This window comes from Salvia splendens, chromosome 5 (genome assembly GCF_004379255.2).
Source record: "Salvia splendens isolate huo1 chromosome 5, SspV2, whole genome shotgun sequence".
Taxonomy (NCBI): Eukaryota; Viridiplantae; Streptophyta; class Magnoliopsida; order Lamiales; family Lamiaceae; genus Salvia; species Salvia splendens.
The window spans coordinates 13,520,520-13,538,192 of record NC_056036.1 but is presented as its reverse complement, the minus strand read 5'-3'; the positions used below and the strand labels follow the sequence as shown (position 1 = coordinate 13,538,192).

The window sequence follows — 17,673 nt, the reverse complement described above, 5'->3', positions numbered from 1 at the left end:
AACAATTGATTGAATGTCATATTTAGTAGTAGTATCCATTATTTCTTTGTTAATTAAATTGTTAAGTTCGTAAACATTTCTATGCATGAGTATTTGATAGTAATAGATAAAATGCTCCGAGTTTAATGTTGCATAGATCTGTGAGATTTTATTACTCATAGTATTTATCTAGTTTATTAATAATGGTCAAGCGCTTTCCAAGGGCTAAGATATTGTGGTAATTAGATAATACTTCATCTAGTCCCTATTAATTGTCTCATAGTTAACCGGTGTAGTATTTATTAAGAAAAGTGAGATGGAAAAGTTAGTAGAATGTTTATCCAATTTTTATATATATACTTAGTTTTATCGTGATTGTGAGTGGAATGAGTTAATAAAATATATGGTCAACTGACCAAAAATAATAAAAATGAAATCAAATACAATTAATAAGGATAAGAAGAAAATGAAAAATGGTAGGAGTACTTAATAGGAACCAAAGTGTGTTTAGGGATTTAGCTGCGGCTATGGACAATGCATGCATGGTGCGACAAATAGTAATATGAGAGTGAACATTTTTATGTTCAAGCTTACGAGTGTTAAGTAATTAAAAGAAAAGTTGGAAATGAAACCTGCAAATAAAAGAAGTTAGGGCCGACCTTATCTTGACGCAATTTATTTGACCCAAACCTTTTAGGCGAAACCATTTAATTATAGCCACTACAAGAAACTGCACCACAACAAAAAGAATGGCTATGGGCAATTTTTAATGCTATTGTTAAGGACGCTAATATGTGTATTTAATTATAATACCGACGTTTCATAAAAAGTCTTTAGTGTTGGTGTCCCAACTAAAATTAGAGGACATAAAGAAAAGCTTCCTTTAAAAACAAAAGATTACAATAATTTGTTTTCAACTTAGGGACAATTTCTTTTGCATCCTAAATTATGGTTATTTTAAAAAAAAATCAAACACTAATAATTTCGACTAAATTTTTGTGTCCTTAAAAAATACTAGTTAAGTTCTTTTTAGCACTGGAGTTCTAGACTTCTATCCAATTTTCATTCAAGAGTTATTATTTTCATGCCTCTTCTAAATCTCGAAAAGTGGACAAATTCATTTGTTAAGTCTTAAGAACATATACTCCATAAGATTCATTGAGGAAATCCTCTGATAATACTTATTCTTACAAGATAATTGGTGCAATATTATAATGGTCTCATTGTTAAAGCTCTAACTTTCGTTATATCTAAAATGCCGAAAGTGAGAGACGGGGCACAACAATAATTCATAAATCTTGCAAAACAATGAGTAAGAATTTTTCATTAGTTAATTCTATGTTAGGACAGCAACTAAGATGATGACGATTCAAGAGAAGTGTAACTGTACGTAGTAGCCACCAAATTTGACAACTTTATACAATTTCTAATGCTATAGGATGTTAGCATCCGATTAATAAAACCTCTCAACATAATTAATTGTAATTATGCTAACCTCACTACCTATACATAGCATTATGCCGTTTAATTACTCTTATTTAACCAGTAATTATGTGCCGTCACATTCTAAAAATAACACATGATACTCCACGCGTCCATCATATGAGTCATTGCTATCCTCTTTTTGCTAAACTTTACTGTTTTTATTTTATTATATACCTCCTATTACTATTTTGGGTTTCAAGAATCTTCTAATGCATCCCACGCCAATAGATAGATAGATATATACATAAGGTCTTATTCGTCCCTTAACTATCTCTTAAATTACTATTCATGGATCTCACTGTACTTTTTTACTCCATCTCCTTAACTAAGAGACGGAACCTACAACCCTCCATCTCTTATATGTCCTTTAACCGTCTCTTAAATTACTATTCATTCAATTTCATTTTTTATTTCCAATAAATTCAATTAATAAAAACACACTTCATTAAATAAAATAAAATTACAACATAAAATAAAAATACAACTTAAAATTCAAAAAAAACAAAAAAAAAAACATAATTAAAATCCTAAAAAAATAAAAATTACATAATTTAAAATACAATTTTATAGAAAATAAAAAAAACTACTCCGCCGGCGAATCATCCCCCGAAGGCGGTGGAGGTGCACTGAAGCCACCTGGAGGCGGAATACCAAGTTGTTTTGCCATAAACTCAATTCCGGCAAGATAGGCTTGGTATTGGTGAGGCGTCATGCGGGAAGTATCCACCATTGTGGCGGTCATGTACACGGATATTAGGGAGTTCGAGGGTGCCCCCGAGCCCGAGCCCGCCTGGCTTGATTCGGCTCGGCCCCTCCTCCCTCTAGCCGCCTTCGCCGCATTTCTTCCTTGCGGCCGACGGCGCCCACGGGACGATCCCCCGGCATCGTCTGTCGTGCCCTCAACCTCGTGCGAGGCAACCTCTTGTGCGGCGCTGCCCGAACCGCCCTCACTAGACGAGTATTAGCCACTCGCCGTGTGCCTCGTGCGCTTCGAGGTCGAGCCCGAGCTGGACCGGTAACCGCCGGCCCACCTTTCCTCGTCTTTGACGACCTCCCAAACATCGGCATGTTTGAATTATTTGCCGGTGTCGTCGAAGTAGACTCGCAAAGCCGACCTCAGAATTTCGGCTCCTGTGGCTCCGCTTTGGTAATGAGCCGATTCACTCTTGTAGATGGAACAGAATTTTTTGACCTCTCTGTCGACTCGGTCAAAGTGAGCGCGGAGCATCTTATATGTGCGGCGGCGGGACCCCTTAATATCGTGGTAGGCCTAGGTGACCTTTTCCCAGAAACACTTCCGGGATTGCTGATTCCCGACGATGGGATCGTACGAGACGCTGATCCAGGCGTTGTACACAGCCAGCCTTTTCCAGAAGCACTTCCAGCCTAGGTGATGAACCCTGGGTGCCCGGCGCTGATCCTAGGTGACCTTTTCCCAGAAGCACTTCCGGCCTAGATCCTCCTCCTCCTCGTCCGCCTCCGCCTACGCCCTCGAGCTTCCACCGCCTCGGCCTCCTCCACCGCCTCGGCCTCCTTCCTGAGTAGGTTCAACCGAATAATCCTCCCGAATCTTGGATAATCCCTGCGAATAACTCGGGGCGGAGGGGCGGGCGTATGCATCCACATCAAAATGGGGTGGTTGGTACCCCCGGCGTCGACGAATCCTGGGTGCCCGGCGTCGACGAACCGGAACCACCACCCAGGACATTGTACATGCCCCCAGTCGCCGAACGCGTTGATGTCAAACCCGCCGGAGCCGGCACCGCCACCGCCAGAGTTTCCGTCGCGGACATTTTGTGATCAGAGGTTAGATGAAAATTGGAGAGGAAATGGAGATGATTTGGGAAGAATAGATGTGTATTTGTGTGTGAAATGAGGATGAATTAGAGGTATTTATAGAGTAAAAAATAAAATAAAATAAGTGGTAATATTACCGTTTTTCAATTTTTTTTATTTTTTTAAAATTCAAAATTTAAAAAAAATAATTTATTGCGTCAGCGTGACGATGTCCACTCGCGGGCCGGCGAGTGGGCGTCACGCATGGCGCCGTAGCGCGCCACGTCGCGCTGGCGCGTGGCGAGACGGCTCGCCATCCGTCTCGGCGGGACGGGACGCTCGGAGGACTGGGGACGAGACGGGACGCTGCAACGCGTCTTGCCGCCGTCTCGTTCCGGCGTGACAGGTTACAAGCCACCCGCGTGACGCGTTGCGGGTGGCCTAATACTCCATATGGATACGGTAAAAAATTACGACCTTCCATCTGTATCAACATTGTCTTGTATCGTGACAAGATATGATTTAATCTGTGTTGGGATAATTTAATATTGATGCAACATCTACATAATCTAATATTGATTGTGAGTGAAACAACTTAAACTCAAACGATAAACGCGCCAGATCTAATCTAATCTATTCCTTTAATGGGAAAAAATCGACCACATCCTATGTGCTTGAGTCAAATAGAAAGAAAACAGTTATTGGACCGGTCAAAATTGGTGAAAAAACAGTCAATAACTTGACTTGATAGTCAAAGTAGTTTGACTTGTGTGTTGTTTATTTAGCATAGTAGTTTGACGTATAAGGATGTCACTTAATTTTTACTCTTTCAGAGACAATAATATGAAAATGATTGATAAAATTGATACTATATTTTTGAGAAGATTGAGATTTAGAATAAAACCCGACGTGATTGTGCAAGTTGTATAATCTGACGGGACTTGGCAAAGTTTGTGGAGGAATTATATATGTAGTCTAATAGTAGTATAAATGAATCATAAATTCGACATCATTAGAAAAACCTCGTTATAAGCTATTGCATCCATTGGTAACATAATGGTATAAACTAGGCATGCACCCGGGCCGGAAACCGCCGGTTCCGGTTCATGAATCGGCGGTTCACAGTTCATCATTACCATGAACCGAAACCGGCCCGCCAAAGGTCCCGACGGTTCCTGTTCCGGTTCAAAAAACCGCCGGTTCACGAGGCGGTTCAAAACCGCCGGTTTTTTGCCTGAACCGCCGGTTTTCGGCCGGTTCGGCGGTTCGTAAATTTTTTTTTTTGCATTTTTTATTTGTTTATCTATGAAATGTGCATAAATAAAATTAAAAAAAAAACACGATGAAAGTTGCAATTTTATTGAGATTACAAGTTACAACAATTACATATCACAAAAAACTTGAAGTCTTGAAGTCTTAAACAAAAATTTAAATACAACGAGACTACTAGTCTACAACTACAACGAAGCTAATTACTAATTACAAAAAAGACTTGAAGTTCTGAACAATAAATGTATAAGTATATATACTCTTAGTCGGCGAAGGAGATATTTCTACATAACTAAATTGAGGTCACCTTTAGCAATTCAACCTTAAATGTTGAGTTTAATCTAACAATCAACAATTATAGTAGAATTGCCAAAAGTTTCCTGAATTTAGCCTTATAGAGAAATCTACTTCATCGCTAGAGTATATACAAATACAATTATTTAATTGTATTTGCATATTTTTAAACTAGAAACAAATGGGAAAAAAAGGAAATAAAGTAAAAAGGACTTGAGCTCAACTTAAATTTAAAATTTAAGTTGAAGTGTCTACGTATCCCCAATGCTCATTTGCATTAGGGAATCAAAGCTCACGTAGTTCTCTTACCTTACTTACCTATTTGGCTTGGCCGGCGGTTGACGGTTGGCCTACGATTCATCCCCGGTGAATTCTTCTTGTGATCCCTCCTAACGATCATCCCAATCATTTTCTTGTTCTCTGACGTCAGCTTTGACCCAATCATCAAGTAATATCACGGCTTCCATATTTTTCGCGGAGAGCTTACTTCTTGATTCATCCAACACACATGAGCCAACACTAAAAGCGGAACAGAAAAAATCTCCTTGGCCATTGAGGCAAGTATGGGAAAATCTTTCTCGTGTGTTCCCCGCCAATCGAGGACGTCGATTTGGGCGGGAGGAGTAGGACCTTCATCACCAAAGGAAAAGAGTGAATCGAAATATAAATCTAACCACTTACCATACATGAGGTCGACCTTTTGCCGGTGTTGTAGCTGTATAGGTCGGCTAATTGGGATTGCGCGTCGGGCTCATCATAATCGGCTTGAAATGCGAAGCCAAAGTTATGTTGTTAATGAGGGGGAGGTCTTCTGACTTGGTGAGTACTGTTATAATTGGTTTCATATTCGGTGTAGAGAGCACGCAAGTTAAACTCGAAGGTTTGTTGGATAATTGACCGGTCTGGGAAGTTTATTTGAAATGTTTCTGAGAGGTCTACTCCGAATTCGTCACTGATATCCGATTGCAATGCTTTAAGTGGACCAAGATCAATAGAACTCAAATTATTATAATAAAAATCTAAAATCGTGGAGGTACCGGCTAATTTCCATTTTGGATCCAAGACCTTTGCAATAAAAAACACCGTTGGAATCTCACTGAAATACTTAGAGCATCCACAACCGTGCTCTTGCCAGCGGCACGGTTGTGGGCCTGGGCGGTACTATTCATGCCTGCTCTCTGGCAAGAGCACAACACCCACAACTGTGCTCTTCCGCAAGGACGAGCACAATTAATATAAAATTCAATTAAACAAAAACATTTCCATAATATTAAAATCCATTTAAAAACCACAATAAATATTACAAATTACAAATAAAATAAAAAAAATACATAATTAAAATCCTAAAAATTAAAAATTACATAATTAAACTCCTTAAAATTAAAAATTACATAATTAAAATCCTAAAAATTAAAAATTACATAATTAAACTCCTAATAAGACTACGCATCGGGCGGGATCAACCCCAATTATTTTTGGAGACCTTTTATCATGGTCTCGTGTGTTTCAAGTTGCGTGGGGGTCATAGATGACCTATCGGCCATATTGAGTTAGCTTAAGAGCATCCACAGCGAGTTGTTCGGGGGTGGAGGTGGCACATAGGGAGCGGGAGCGACTTCGGGAGTGGCTTCGGGAGTCGAGCCACGACGACGGTTGGCCGCCGCCTTCTTCCTTCCTTGGGGGCGGCGTTGGGAACCGCTCGGTCCGGCGTCGGGGCTACCCAAGTTAGCTCCGGCGAGTTGGCTAGCCATTTCTTCCGAGCCGGAGTCGGATAGGGCTACCGACCTTGATAGTTTGGAGGAGCCGCTAGAGGAGGATGTTATGCCTCCCTTATACTTCGGGTGCGTCCGCGTCTCCTGCCAAACGTTAAGATATTTGAACGACTTACCGTTCATGGATTGGTAGGTGCTCAGCGCGGCGGTGATGATGTCGACCTCGCTTCGGCCGTTCCCGACATTCCGGGACTCCTGGATGAGAGAATGAAGATGAAAATGGATATGAGAGAATGGAGATGAGAATGGATATTGGAGAATGATGATGAGAGTTGTGTAGTTTGATGTGAATTTTTGGGGTGAAATTGAGGGTATTTATAGATGAAAGTGTGTATTTTTGGGGTAAAAAAAATGAAAAAAAATTAAAAAGGTGTAAAAAACGGTTATAAACGGATATATTTTTTTGGGGAAGTGAAATTTTTTTTTATTTTTTATCGGTTTTTTTAATAAAAAACCGATTTTTTAAAAAAATAAAAAATGTTTAAATGCAACGGCTACGCCGTTGACGAATGGGAGCGCGCCACGTGTGCGTCTGCTGGCACGGACGTGCTCGATACATCGAGCAGCGCCGTGCCAGCGGCGCGAGCGCAGTGGCGGCGGATGGCGTCCGTGCCAGGGGCGCGGAGGGCGGTGGCGACGGACGCCACCGCTGCGCATGCTCTTAAGCCATTTCTCAATCATATAATATAAAACACACATCAATTCAGGTGAAGAGTAAGCATTTTTCATCGCAGTTTTAAAACCAAGTGATATATACATGCAATGCTCTAAAACACGAACAATAGTGCAATAATAAACACCCAATAATTCAACAATTGCATTTTTGAAATATTTGAACAATTTAAATAAAGTCACGCTATGATCCCAACAACTATGCGAAAGATATAAATCAGAAACGGGATAGGTTCTAAAAAAATCACACAAAGAATCTTTATGCATCAAAGTAGAATTCAGACAATCATATGTCGAATTCCATCTATGAGACACATCCATGGTAAAATTCGTATATCTTACATTCTTTTGATGGCAATACTTCTTCCAAGCTTTGTCAATAGGTGGCTTTTGATGGATTAATCTAACTGCAGTTCTAATAGGACTAACATGCTTTTGCCATAATTCAAGCGCATCTTGTACGCATAAATTCAAAATATGACATATGCATCTTTGATGAAAATACTTTCCTCCAATAACCGGAGCACAAGCCGCAATCAAGTCATTAATACTTGCAGTGTTAGCAGTAGCATTATCAAAACCAACAGAAAATATCTTATTGCATAATTGAAATTCATTCAAAACTTGAATAATTAAAGAAGCAATTTCGGGTGCAGTGTGTGGTGTCGTCTCAAATTCTCTAAAACCAATTAAACGTTTGTTCAAAGTCCAACTATTGTCCACAAAGTGAACCGTAATGCCCATGTATGAATGCCGGTTAAAACAATCAGTCCATACATCTGAGCAAATGTTCACTTTGTGTCCCAAGTTTAGTAAATAACGTGATAATTCAACTTTTTTCTCCAAACATTGTCTAACGGTAGATCGTTGAACGGTCATTCGACCTACTCTTTTGATAGCTACGTTCAAACCACTTTGCATAGTAACCTCAAATTTTTTGTCATCATAAACATTAAAAGGAAAATGCTTCATTGCAACCCATCTAGTCATAACGTCGGCAAAAATTTTTTGATCATATTTAAAAAGAGGCGAACCTGACGAACCTGAGCCACCGGGTTGGAAGTTTAGTTGGGTTTGGGTAGAGGTAGTGCCACATTCTACCGGATGCTTTGTCACCAAATGACGACGGAGGGTGCCATATCCCCCACCACTCCCAAATTTGTAGACTTTATCACAATAGTTACAATATGCATGAAACGCCGATATCTCTTCTTGAGAGTGCGGATCATGAGGACTTGGAATCACCACCGGGACCTTCTTGTAGTGTTTAACAAAAATATCAGATTTCAAAGCTTTTGTAGTGTTAGTGGGTGGAGGGGGAGGAGGCATGTCCTCATTTCCGCCGGTGCTAGACGGAATACGAGAATGAGATCTATCATCATTGTTGTCCGAGTCCGACGATATAGACACGTCGTACTCGTCATCTTGTTGGGAACTACCACCGCCTCTTCCCCCCCACCTTGATGCATTTCAGCGAGTAGCATGGCTGTCATATGATCTTCTTATATCTATAAATATTATATAAGTTGAAGTTTAATCAGGAACACAAAATAAATTAAAAAACTCAATCTTATGAAATTAAGAATTGTAAAAATATTTTTTTAAAAAAACTTACTTGCATGCGTTCAGCCGCCACTCGGGAAACCTCCTCCATAACTTCTCGACGACTAGGTCGCCTTGATTTTGAGGGACGACTACTTTGATCTTGGGCAATTCCTTTGCCCCGATCACCACGTCCCGGTCCACCACGATAAGAAGACATAGTGTAAAATGAAAGTAGTATGGAATATGGAGTATTGAATAAATGGTAAATTACGAACACAACAACAAATATAGTAGTAAGTAGAGAGAATAATGAGAGAATAGAGAAATTGAGATTGAGAGAAGGAAATCCTTGTTAACACAAGAATGAGGTGAGTAAAAATGATGGGGGAAGTAGAGTATTTATACGATTAAATTGGAAGAAATAAAATAAAAATAAAAAAATTCAAATTTCAAATTCGACCGGTTTACCGCCTGAACCAGCGGTTCAGTCCACGGTTTTTTACGGAAACCGGCGGTTTCTGACCTGTTTTCAGGCCTATACACTGCCACATATGCTCTGCCACCTGAAAAAGCACCTGAACCGTCTCAAACCGTCGGTTCAAACCGGCGGTTTTCGTAAAAAATCGCCGATTTTTCTGCACACCTAGCCGGAATCCCACCGTTGGAACCGTTGAACCGCCGGTTTAAACCGGCGAACCGCCGGTTACGGTTCATGATATTTCTGAACCTGAACCGCCTGCTTGAACAGCCGGTGCCGGTTCCGGTTCATGAACCGGCGGTTCCGAACCGCCAGTTAACCGGCGGTCCGATTCGATTTGTGCATGTCTAGTATAAACGATCAAAAACTGAAAACAAAATTTGAATTAGAAACAACGTGGGAAATGTATATATGAACTCTCAGAATAAAAATTAGTACTACTCTTTATGCCCCATTATTGTTGGATTATATACTTTTTTTGGACTGTTCTATTCAGTGGTGAAGCCACATGAGGGCCGGGGGCCCATGGTCTCCCCACCAAATTCGATGTTTACTACATTATAAATACATATATCCAGGGGTGCATTATAATGCTAACTTTTCTTAAATTGCTAACTTGCTAACTCATTAACGTAGTGTATTAAAAATGTCAATACGATTACGTTAAAATGTCAACACAAATATGTGTTGACATTTTAAATATTAATGTCAACACAATGTATTAAAATATCAACTTAAGTTTATGTTGACATTTCAGTATTATCGTATCGATATTTTTAGTACACTACGTTGATGAGTTAGCAATTTAAGAAAAGTTAGCAACGGATCACACCCCTAGGAGTGTGTTATATTGTTAACTCATAGTTAAATTGCTAACTACAACTAAATGATATGCATTAGATCTTAAAATCAAAGACTAAGATCATTCAACTCCGAATATCAATGCAACGAACAAAAAATGTCAATTAGGGTATTTATGTCAATTAACGACAAAGTAGTTATAACTAACTTTTTAAAAATATCTCAAAATTTTAAATGTATATAACTATTTCAATTTAAATTATTTTTGACAAAACATATATCAAATTAAAGATAATTTTATAAGGATTCCAACGAGATCCTACATGCATATGTTTCGAAGTTAAAATTTGAATTTTTTTTTTGAATTTTCGTATTTTTGGTGAAACAGTTTTATTTCAATACAACTTACATAATATGTTAACATAATGCTTGTACAATGTCAATATAAAATTGTGTTGACATTATCATGTCTTCGTGTTAATGTATTTCATACACTATATTGACATTGTGTTTCTAAACCCTAAATTGGATAATTGCTATTATATTTTAAATATTAATAAATAAAAAATGAAAATACACGTGGTAAATTATAGACTACAAGATTTGTAAAATCTAATGGTCTAAATTAGTTGTAGTTAGCAATTAAATGACGAGTTAGCAATTGACCAGAAGTTATTCTATATACTTAGCACAAGTGGTGGTCAACTCTATCTTTTTACAGTTAAGTACAGTGTTCGAATCCTATAGGCTGCAATGTTTAGTATTTTTTATATTTATTATTGTTTTAGCTTCACAAAGTACACTTTATCCTTAGTTTTTGTTCCATAAAATTCTAAGAGACCCATAAATGTATCTTATGGATTTTATTAGTAAATTAAATTTTAAAGATATTTCACACATATTATCCATCTTTGTGGCAGTCCCAACTTAGGTCGCATCAGTTCTTGGCGATGACGAAACAAAAATATCTCACAACCTTGAAGAGTAAGTTGGACCCCCCAACATTAAAATTCTGGCTTCGTCACTGGTTCTATTAAAGTTAGTGTCATTTCTTTCTTCTTCTTTTTTATAAATACAACACACTTAATCTTTATTATCGTCTTATAATTTATATTCCCAGTAACACAATATATATTTCTTGTAGGAGTATTACATAGATAAAGAAAAGATACAATACATATCGATTAAGGTAAATGATCTGTATATTGAGTGACTTATAATCAAAACTATATCTATGAGATGTAAAGTACCTAATTTTATATCTGATACAGTAAAATTGAAAGACAATAGTACAATTAAAGAAGAAAAGGTATAGAAGAATGAACTATAGAAACTAGTTACACAGCTACGGCATCATCGCGACATAAGAAAATATCGTGCCGTGGCCAATATTTGGCATCGACATTTGGCCCACGTTAATTGGCATAGTCTAGCAGATGGAAAGATTCAGGGACACCTGGCAGATTCGCTGCAGATTTTGTAATAAAATAATCCAGATTTAATGGCTAATCATGTTTAGTGCTAATTAGCTCAGCTTATAGTGGCTCCAAACGCAGAATGAAGATGACCCCAACTCTCTTTCTCTCTCATGTACATGCATGTAGGCGTGTGTGTGTCTATATATATAAGAGAATATTGTGTAGCAGTCATGTGCCATAGAAACTTCCGACAAATAGTTGAAAAGGGAATACAATACAAATATAGTGCATAGTGATTGAATGGAGCAAGCTGCAGCAGGTTGGTGGAGAAAAGGGCCATGGACTCCTCAAGAAGACCAGCTGCTCTTTCAGTATGTCTCTCAGCATGGTGAAGGCAGATGGAGCTCTGTCTCTAAGTGCACAGGTATGTAAAGAAAGAATGCATGTTGTGATTGTTATTGTTATTTACTCCCATTTATGGTGATCAGGTTTGAGAAGGAGTGGGAAGAGCTGCAGGCTGAGGTGGGTGAATTACTTGAGGCCTGGCCTTAAAAAGGGACACTTAACACCACAGGAAGAAGGGATCATTATTGAACTTCATGCACTTTGGGGAAACAAGTAATTTCATATCTCCTTCTCCCTCTAGCTCTCCCTACATTGTATATATAGTAGTAGTACTATTAATTTGATGATTTATATATATATATATATATATATATATAGGGTTGCGTTAAAGACAGAACCATTCTTAAGTGTAGAACCTAGAACTCTACATATTTTATTCATTGGATGAGGAAAAAATGACGGTCAAGATTAAAAATCATACATATTAGACTATGTTTTCACGACATTCCGGACTCAACATGTGAAAAAACTCACATATTGATGAAAGAATGAATGAAACGAAGAAGAGTCCATGCATGCTTTATTTTTTCACTTCTCTGCATTCACCCATTAATAATAGTTTTGGTTGTAATGGGAAGTTGTTGTGCAAATCAACACCATTGGATTAAAAGATCTAACGACCTCCGTTTGACATTTGTTCTACGTTTAAGAATGGTTCTACGTTTAAGAATGGTTCTATCTTGATCACAATCCTATATATATAGGGTCATGATCTATGGCAAACACCTCTTAACCATATAACTAGAGAACAAATAATAGCCACAAGATCAAAAAAATCAAGGGCTAGTATTAATTTTTGAATTTAATGAGATATTAGTTCCCTCAATCACAAATTTACTCCACAATAATAAGGCGGGGGTATAATGGTCATTGCACATCCAAAATTAGATTACATCATTGGCATTTGAAAAAGAAACCGCTTTCTTCTCTTCTCATCCTCTTCCTTCTTCTGCAAAATAGTTCTCAGCTCTCCTACCGTCGATTCGTCCGATTGAAGAGGAATTCGATTGGAAATTATCAATATTTTCACGATTCAAGTGACTCTCTTTCCCCGACGAAGGAATCTGCATCGGTGTCTCCAATCATCACTCTTCCAGCGGCCAACAACACCGCCACCGTCAACAAGGTGGCGGCGGCGCTCCGGAAGGAGCTCATCGCGGTGATCAAGGAGAAGAAGGAGGCGATGGCCAAGGGCGGGCCGCTCTACGATATCTTGTCGCACATGATCGTGGCATCTGACCCCGAGCGGGAACACACAGATCTATGATATGATTTAGCCTGCATTTCCCAATTTATCTTCTGTTTTTCTTAGTTTTGATTTCCTTTAATTAGGGAATTAACATTAGGTGATAAGCTATCGTTGCAATTTTTATGATGGGATGTAGTGTAGTATTTGAATTTTGTGAGATTTTAGCTATGCATTTCAGATGTAGCCCCTTTCTGTTTCGTCTTGCTCTGATCTAATTATAATATCAATGTTGAATTGTCCCAAAAATAATCATGCTAAGAGTGAAGAGTGAAGTAAAATCATGCTAAGAGTGATGTGTTTTGTAAACAAGAGTGAAGTAAAATCATGCTAAGAGTGATGTGTTTTGTAAACAAGAGTGAAGTAAAATCTGAGTAAGAGTGATGTGTTTTGTGAACAAGAGTGAAGTAAAATCTGAGTAAGAGTGATGTGTTTTGTAAACAAGAGTGAAGTAAAATCTGAGTAAGAGTGATGTGTTTTGTGAACAAGAGTGAAGTAAAATCTGAGTAAGAGTGATGTGTTTTTGTGAACAAGAGTGAAGTAAAATCTGAGTAAGAGTGATGTGTTTTTGTGAACAAGAGTGAAGTAAAATCTGAGTAAGAGTGATGTGTTTTGTGAACAAGAGTGAAGTAAAACCTGAGTAAGAGTGATGTGTTTTGTGAACAAGAGTGAAGTAAAATCTGAGTAAGAGTGATGTGTTTTGTGAACAAGAGTGAAGTAAAACCTGAGTAAAAGTGATGTGTTTTGTGAACAAGAGTGAAGTAAAATCAGAATAAGAGTGATGTGTTTTGTGAACAAGAGTGAAGTGTTTTCTGAACAAGAGTGAAGTGTTTTGTGAACAAGAGTGAAGTAAAATCAGAATAAGAGTGATGTGTTTTGTGAACAAGAGTGAAATGTTTTCTGAACAAGAGTGAAGTGTTTTGTGAACAAGAGTGAAGTAAAATCAGAATAAGAGTGATGTGTTTTGTACACAAGAGTGAAGTAAAATCATGTTTTCACAGAAGCATGATCTTTACCCAAACATATAAACGAAAGTTGGTACTGTACTACTTATATAATTAAAAAAAAAATTTGGTTGCTTGATTAAATTATAAATTGGCAGAAAAGTCAGTCAATTTCTCATCATTCTAACCTTTTACAAAAATAGCTAATTATTTTATAATTTTAATATTTTTTTAATTATCTCATAATATTAAATTTGAAAAAAGTTAAATTTCTATGGAGACAAAATGTTCAACTACCGTGCTTAATATTAATTTTTACACGATAAAAAATTCAAACACAAGCCAAAATAATGTTAAAGTTGTGGGATTAATCTAAGTTTACAATTTTATCAACATCAATTATAATCCGTATATATAAAAGAATTGGAAAGAGAGAGGAGCAGTTGAAAGTAGTTGATAGTAGTCTTGACGACGAAATCCTCAATTGCGAAGCGAGCTCTATTGTAATTGTGAATGTAGACTGATCATTCGATCCACCTCCTTTTACACTTGTATCGAGCTGAAGGCAGAGCAAGTGGGTTTTGGCGTTACGTTGGGTGATTTCAATTCGCGCTGGAACAACAATTTTCACAGAAGCATGTTCATGATCCTATTTTATATTTTAATATTGTAATTTCCAAAAATACACTTAGCCTATTTTGTATTATTAAAATAAATAATATTTGTTCCATTAAGATGTGTGGCTGAGATTTGTTCTCTAGTTATACACTTAAGATTAGTTATACCTTGATCACTACCCTATATATATATATATATATATATGTACAGATGGTCTACTATAGCAAGATACTTACCTGGACGAACGGACAATGAGATCAAGAACTATTGGAGGACTCGTTTCAAGACAAGAAAACCATCGACTGCGAAACAACAGAAGCGCAGAATTATCAAGCAACAGCAAAGTGAGCATATTCATGCCAATAGTAGTGGTAGTGAGAAGAAGGATGAAGAGATGGCGAGCATCATCGATCAGTTATTTATGGAGGAAAGTGCATCGTCCTCCGATTCCGTGCCATTGGATTGTTACTTGTGGGGTGGATTGTGGAACTTGGATGCTGAAAATGATCATCTTCCAGATATACCGACTGAAAATTATCATCCTTTTGAAGGCGATGCAATTGATTATCTTCTACTTTAAGGAAACTAGGCATGACCAATTAATTACAGTACTTGTTAGGTAATAGTAATTCATATAGTTTCATGTTCCATTTCGTATTCACCCTATTGTACAATTCGGATTTTGTAACTCTTTAGTTGAATTGGAATAATATTTTAAATAAAGGAAAAGGAATGGCCTTCAGATGCAATTTGTATTTTTTGTTCTTCGCCAAAAAAAAATGGAATTAAAATTATAAAAATAAAGTGGCCCATGCAGGTTTCGAACCTGCGACCTTCGCGTTATTAGCACGACGCTCTAACCAACTGAGCTAATAGGCCTCACTGAAATTTAAATGAATCAAAACAATTCATGTATTTGGATTTTATTTTGATAATGGTGATGAAGATAAGAATAGTCCAGTGGAGAAAACTTGTGGAGATGAAAGCATGTTTGAACAGATAACAGCAAGCGAAGTAGCAGGCTACGCCGTCGGAGCTCTGCTCCTCTCTGCCACCATTTCAGCCCCCAAGATCGACTCCTTCATCTCCTCTTCTCAGCGCAGGTCATTTTATACATACACTCATTCACTTAATTTGTTTTCTCACTTTTTTTTTAATGTTCACAAAGAATTTATCCATTTCCAAACAGTTCTTTAGGCATGTGTAAGAGATGCGGTGATGTGAATCGCATCGCTTGTCGGAAATGCAAAGGCTCTGGACTCATCAGACAAGGAGGCCCTTTCCCTTTGACTCCTATTGTTTCTCAGAAATCCACTTCACTTTCTTGCACCTACTGTGCTGGAAGAGGCTGCTTTTCCTGCCCTCAATGCTCATCCAATCAACCTTAATTCACTACTTATCTTTTAGTATTCCATGTTTTACGTTTTTAGTGAGTTTGTTTCTCAAACACATACACTATATACAAAGTTATAGCTTCACAATAAATTCAATTCTGTCCAAAGATACATAGCTTTATTTATTCCTTAATTAATTGGTTGAACATCCCATTACAATAGATTTGATTTGATTCCAGTTACAAGTTTGCCTTAATCTTTATTAATGCGGAAGCAATCCACAATTTCACCAGTCTGCAGCCTGTTGGACACTCGGAGCTTCCTATAATCATGATAAGTGAAGGCCGAAAAGAGACGAGGATGTTCGGCATCCACCAACTCCAGTGGCGCCTCCACCATCTCCGCCTTGGGCCCCAACAAGAAGGTAGCAATCGAAAGCCTCGTGCCCGCTTCCTTACACATCACACGGTGCTTCACGTTCAAGAATCTCCCATTGCTCCACACCTTTAAACCCCCAAAAAAAGTTAGAACAGTGTATTATTAGGAAAAGTTATCGTATAAGATCTGACTTACAGCTGCAATATCACCAAGATTGACAACAAGGGTTCCATGGGAGGGATCGACAGGCTGGAATTCGCCGGAGGGCTTCATAACCTCGAGGCCACCGATATCTTTATCGTCGTGCAGGAGAGTGAGGAAGCTAGAATCAGTGTGCAGCTGCACTCCAGGGGAGTTGACAGTGTGAGGGGCAAACTTGTACTTGTTGATCCTGAACTGGCAACACCAATCATCAAAGGAGAAGCCTCTCACACCTAACCCCAGCACAATTTTACCCCCAATATCCACCAGCAATTCATTCACTGCTCTTGCATACTTGGAGATAACATCGCTGATCAATTCATAGCTGACAATCATCACTTTTTCTCATCAATCATAATTAACTAGTGAGAGAATTGAAACCTTTGCTGAGGAGTTGCATCCAAGTCGGAGCAGAAAGCATCGACAGCTTGAGGAGAAGAGGGGTCGTAGAGGCCGAGCGCCTCGTAGAGCGGATTGACCGGAGACGGCGCCATGTATCCGCTTCCTGGCATGACGTCGCGGTTTCTGGCCTTGACCTCGGCCGGCAGATCTAGCAGCGATCCCACCACTTGCCTCATTTCGCAGAGCAGAGAATCTGGCAGAATCCCCTCGTAATTCACGATCCGGAAGCATCCCCACTCCTCGCACGCAGCCACCAGCTTCCCTGTCGCCGGGAAGTCTTGCAGATCGATCACTGGAATTTCACTCGCCATTTCTTACACAAAAATTGCTTGCATTCTTCTTGCTTTTTATGATGCTCTATATGTCTAAACAGGTTAAGACATATCTTCATTTTTCTAGGATGTTGTTTGGGAAAAAATATACAGGTTTGTGGATGCTGCACGCCTTTAAGGGCATCCACTATAAGAATAGTCCAGCCATAGCCTAGCCACAAACTCCTCCTGCCACATCATTAGCACTAAAAATCCTCCTGCTACATCATCAGGATAAGCAAATAGCCCAACAATAGCCTAGCAATAGCCTAGTCACATCACTCAAAATTATATAAAACAAATAATTGACAATCACAAAAATATGGAATTGAATTTACGACACAG

The 17,673-nt window shown here is 38.4% G+C and overlaps 3 protein-coding genes and 1 non-coding gene across 4 annotated transcripts; 2 read left to right on the top strand and 2 right to left on the bottom strand.

The window, feature by feature from the left end:
• Positions 1-11,789: 11,789 nt before the first annotated feature.
• Positions 11,790-15,282, top strand: LOC121803848 (MYB-like transcription factor EOBII). Its single transcript, XM_042203437.1, has 3 exons — positions 11,790-11,913; positions 11,978-12,107; positions 14,913-15,282. Exons 1-3 carry the CDS (start codon positions 11,790-11,792, stop codon positions 15,280-15,282), a joined length of 624 nt encoding a protein of 207 aa, XP_042059371.1.
• A 225-nt stretch (positions 15,283-15,507) lies between these two features.
• Positions 15,508-15,581, bottom strand: TRNAI-AAU. The gene has a single exon. It is a non-coding gene; the product is annotated as a tRNA-Ile (tRNA).
• Positions 15,582-15,630: 49 nt separating this feature from the next.
• Positions 15,631-16,203, top strand: LOC121802316. The gene is made up of 2 exons (XM_042201952.1): positions 15,631-15,805; positions 15,892-16,203. The coding sequence occupies exons 1-2, from the start codon at positions 15,690-15,692 to the stop codon at positions 16,088-16,090; spliced, it is 315 nt and encodes a 104-aa protein (XP_042057886.1). The 5' UTR covers positions 15,631-15,689; the 3' UTR covers positions 16,091-16,203.
• LOC121802315 (2-oxoglutarate-dependent dioxygenase DAO-like) lies at positions 16,193-17,428 on the bottom strand. The gene is made up of 3 exons (XM_042201951.1): positions 16,997-17,428; positions 16,610-16,925; positions 16,193-16,540 (listed from the first exon to the last, which is right to left on the bottom strand). The coding sequence occupies exons 1-3, from the start codon at positions 17,326-17,328 to the stop codon at positions 16,289-16,291; spliced, it is 900 nt and encodes a 299-aa protein (XP_042057885.1). The 5' UTR covers positions 17,329-17,428; the 3' UTR covers positions 16,193-16,288.
• Positions 17,429-17,673: the final 245 nt, after the last annotated feature.